A 4,735-nucleotide genomic window follows, 5' to 3' on the forward strand; every position below is an offset into this window, starting at 1 on the left:
CCTGTGATGAATCGGCGCCAGTCTGACGCCTGCGCCTTTCCAGATCCGACTCGGCACGGGGGCCTGGGCCGCACGCTTACTTGGCTGTGACTTGATCGCCGCGGCGTCTGCATGCGAGGCCACAGCCGATTCAGCACAAGACGAGGCCTGCCATCACGCCTTTTCTCGGTACCTCTCGGGTGCTGCGAATAATAATACCACTCGACCCCGCCAAAACCTGTCCACAAGTGCAGCGGTTCGTCTCGACCAGATTGGCTGCCCGCACCCAGTCGCTGCGACCACTGCGACCACTGCTTTTCCTAAATTTGATACATATCTCCTACAAACGTCACTTGGGGGAGCCACCTACCCAATTACTAATAATAATAATCGACCTCGCTTTCGCAGCCTCAGCTATCCTCCCCTTCCCATCACACAGTTGACGGGATTGCTTTTCATGCTATTTTGCGCGGCCTTTCGTCTGGCCAGCTCCTCTCACCATGGGCAACGTGAGCAGCCGACCTGATGACGGCGCAGCCATCTACTTGAGGGATCAGAACCGATGTTTGTGCAAAATCTCCTGTGATGCGCTCGGCGGTTGCTGACGGCGTCTAGTATCGATCGCCTCCCTTGTCATCACTTGCCCTCGAAAGCGCACCTCGACGACGATAGTTCCCAATGCATTTCCCGCTACCCGGGCTACAGCCACGCGAAACTCGGGCGATGCTGGCCCGGTAGACTTCATCCAGGTTGGTACTAGGACGACGCGATAGGCGTTATGCTTTTTGTCGGCGTGTGTTGTGTGACGTCTCTAACAACAAATGCTCCAGGATCCCGAGCCTTCAGTCACACCGAACTTCCTTCTCAAACTCAACAATGACGACGAGCTCGTATTCAACTTTACCTTTGTCATCCGCCAAGAAGAGGGTAGCAGCGGTGCCGACACATTGATCAACGGCTTAACGTTTGTCTACGCTTCGACCGCCAGAGAGCTCGAGAATCTTGTTACTCGAGAGTTCCACGCCGACCCGAATCTACACAAAAATGCGAACGTCGAATTGGTGGGCGACTATGCCACCGGTGGGAGTCCTTCGGTGACTTTCGAGTGGTCGTGGAAGTGGAAGCCACCAAAGTCGGCAGAAGACGGGGGAGGGGGGTGGAGGAATGTTTGCAGCGTATGTGAACCCGTCGAGGCCCCCCGTTGCCCGTGACGGCTCTTGCTAAACGTCGCTACAGTTTGTCGAATATGACCAGAGAGCACACCGGTTGGATACCCTAGCTAGGTTTTCCTATTGGGTGGCCAGTAAGTGTCGAGCGCATCTCCTTTTCTTTTCTATTTATACCTCACCATACCTGACCCAAGTGCCCAGGTACCTCGCCTTTCCAGAGCCATCCCAATTCTCCGTCTCCAGCCTTCCAGTTAGCGGTGCCTCCGAGGATCCGAGCTCCGTCGGCCCAGTCCGTCGAGTCTCGCATCAGCGAACAAGAGGAACCGTGCTCCCCTCTCACCTCCCATCATGATCTACTAGCCGCCGCGCCCACCATCGTACAAAATTCGCGAGAATCCGTCAAGGTCGATGTGTCATGTCCCCGACCTGGCGAAGACATGACCGTAAGCGACGATGGCCCAGTGTTCCGGGCCACCATTAAAGCACTCGAACAGAAGACGGGCAATATGAGAACGCAGATGAAGAAAGTATTGAGGAAGGCCGAACATGCGCACACGGCACAGATCGAGGCAAACGAGGCACTCGTGGGCTTTATGGATGCCCTTCGGGAAGCATCCGCGACGAACGCCAATGCGGTTCAACCCGCTCTGGACAATTATTTCGACAAGATCGCCAAGGAGATCCTTTCTTACGAGCGGCAGAACGCGGTGAATCTGCAAAAGATCATTATCGATCCTATCAGCAAACTGTATACGTACGACATCAAACAGGCGGAATCGAAGAGGCGCGATTTTGAGGAGGAAAGCAAGGACTACTACTCTTACGTATCTCGGTATCTTGGCCAACGTCAAGACTCGGTGAAGACCAAGAAGCTCGCAGAGAGCGATACTAAGTACCAGACGAAAAGGCGGAATTTCGAGCTCAAGCGGTTCGACTACTCGTCATTTATGCAGGATCTACATGGCGGTCGCAAAGAGCAGGAGGTTTTATCCCATCTCACCAAGTTTGCTGACATTCAGGCAAGAGGTTTCTTAGCCACAGCCCAGAAGGTCGAGGGACTCCTGCCGCAGCTGGAGGCCCTAGCTAGCGAGGTGCAAGAAGCCAACAAGGAGTTCCAGTACCAGCGGCGCGAACGGGAGGAGAAGAGGCGCGTGTTAGAAAAGAGCAATCTCCCGTACAACGAACCAGACACCATCACCTCAGCAATCCAAGTGACCCCGAACCACACCTCCAACGGCAACCAGCAGAACTCCGATTCCGAGTTAGGCCGAGCAGACAGCGCCGGGTCTCGACTAAAGGCGGTTGTGACGACCGACTCAGGGTCCACAGCCGCGGTCGGCACGGATCTTTCGAGATCCCCCGGGGGGCTCGGGCATGCTGCGCTGCACAGCCCCGCGCAGTCCTCGAAGTTCAAGGGCATACGTGACCTGGAGGAGAGAGATCTAAGCCAACTCACCAATGCGGAGAAGAATTCGACGCAGCGAAAAGAAGGTCTCCTCTGGTCCTTGAATCGGCCAGGCGCTCACGTAGATCCCTTATCATTGAACAAGCAGGGTTGGCATAAGTAGGTCCAGTTATCCCCACCGCAAACGTCAATACTATACTAAAAACAGTGCAGGTTCTGGGTCGTTCTAGACCAGGGCAAGTTGTCGGAATATAGTAACTGGAAGCAAAAGCTTGATCTCCATATGGAGCCCATAGACCTCCGCATGGCGTCTGTCCGCGAAGCAAGAAACGCAGAGCGAAGATTCTGCTTCGAAGTAATCACCCCTCAGTACAAAAGAGTGTATCAGGCAACTTCTGGCGAAGATATGAATAGCTGGATACTCTCCATCAACAACGCCCTCCAGAGCGCGGTTGAGGGACGCGGCCTGAAAGAGATGCCGGCATCCACCGGAGAGTCGACCAGTCTTAAACGCGATATCGGATCGATCCTGATGGGGAAGAGCAGCTCGCTGAACCATGGATCCTACGGGGCCCACGGGGCCCACGGGGCTCACGGCTCTAATACTGCTGTTAGTTCCGCTGTGCCCTCTCGTCGCACCACGGTTGGAGCGCGGCCGGCGAACCCACGAGCGCCTAGCAGCAACTACGATGACAACCCAGATAAGCTCCTACAAATGCTCCGCGATAACGACCAGGGCAATTGTTGGTGCGCGGACTGCGGTAGCGGGTCAAAGGTTGAATGGGTTTCTATAAACTTAGCCATCATATTGTGCATCGAATGTAGCGGCATCCACCGGTCACTCGGGACGCACATCAGCAAGGTTCGGTCGCTCACCCTCGACATCACCTCGTTCACGCCCGACATCATCGAACTACTGCTCCTGGTCGGAAATAGGGTCTCGAATATGGTTTGGGAGGCTAGGCTTGACCCGACACTCAAGCCGGGGCCTCAGGCCACGCGGGAGCAACGTTTGAAGTTCATTACGGCCAAGTACGTGGATAGAGCCTTCGTGGAACCTATTTCGGCAACCTTATCCCGGTATCCGAGTGCCGACGAGACGCTCCTCGCGGCCATCAAGCGCAATGAGATCCAGCAAATCATATATGCGTTGGCGCTGAAGGCGAACCCGAATGTTCTCGACAAAGTCCGGGGGACTCACCCGGTCTTCCTAGCTCTCGCTGCGGCGGACCCCGCATCGCCGTCACCTACTACGCCCCAAGGCGGACGTCCAGACCCAGAGCCTCGCTCCATCCCGTTCCCGGTCGCGGAAATGCTAATACAGAACGGGGCGGAGACGCCGACCACGATGCCTGCTTTCCCACTGAGCCAAAGCGCTCAGATGTATCTCGAGCAGAAGCGCGGCCGAAGCGCGGCCATCGAGGCCTCGGGTTCGCCGTTACCCAAGAGCTTGAGCCCTACCCCGAGCGAACGCCTCCAGCGGGAGAAGGACGCCCGCCTGCACAAGCGCATCAGCGCCGGTGGACGCCTGGCCAGGTCGCCGATTCCCGAACGGTAGATCCGGCGGAAATCGAATACGTCTGCCTCATCTTCCTCTCCTTCGCGGTCACAGTACTATCTCACACAGAAGAGTCGGTTCAGTCGGCGGAAGTCCGACGGAACAGGTTTAAATTCTTCCTCATCCACTTCCGAACGGTAGAGACGGCGGTCGAATCGCTCCTCCTTCCAGATACCCAGTTTGGATCTCTCCATGACTTTGATACCCTTCTGCCCATTGATGCTCTGTCCTCGGAGATCCGAAACCTCCGCCACCTCCCTTTACGATTGATCGACGACTATCGCTACTCCACGACATTACGAAACGAACCTGTATGAGGAGGGGCGTCTTTTTTTGGAGAGGAGGGGGGAGGACAGGTGGGGAACTGCATTGAACACACGACATGGGTAAAGAACATCTTGATTTCAGGCACGCGTTCGGGGAAGGTGTACGTTTCCTTGTTCGAGGGCGTTGAGGGATTATACCGGGGAGAATACTAAGGCACCCTGGGCATGTTGGTTGTCGAAGTGCTCGCGCAGGTCCTCCGAGCCACGGCAACAGTAGCGGCAACAGTAAGCGGCAACGGCTGAGACAGGCACGACGACTAGCACAAAGCCGGGACGCCGGTGCTAGCAAGGAGGATAT

At 56.0% G+C, this 4,735-nt stretch overlaps 1 protein-coding gene across 1 annotated transcript; it reads left to right on the forward strand.

The window, feature by feature from the left end:
• The first annotated feature begins 231 nt into the window (after nt 1-231).
• Nucleotides 232-4,171, forward strand: GGS23DRAFT_132398 (centaurin beta). The gene is made up of 6 exons (XM_051511186.1): nt 232-543; nt 595-728; nt 810-1,154; nt 1,216-1,282; nt 1,350-2,712; nt 2,767-4,171. The coding sequence occupies exons 1-6, from the start codon at nt 480-482 to the stop codon at nt 4,109-4,111; spliced, it is 3,318 nt and encodes a 1,105-aa protein (XP_051370514.1). The 5' UTR covers nt 232-479; the 3' UTR covers nt 4,112-4,171.
• The last annotated feature ends 564 nt before the right edge of the window (nt 4,172-4,735 follow it).

Source organism: Durotheca rogersii, assembly GCF_024521655.1.
Source record: "Durotheca rogersii strain YMJ 92031201 chromosome Unknown GGS23scaffold_16, whole genome shotgun sequence".
Classification (NCBI taxonomy): Eukaryota; Fungi; Ascomycota; class Sordariomycetes; order Xylariales; family Xylariaceae; genus Durotheca; species Durotheca rogersii.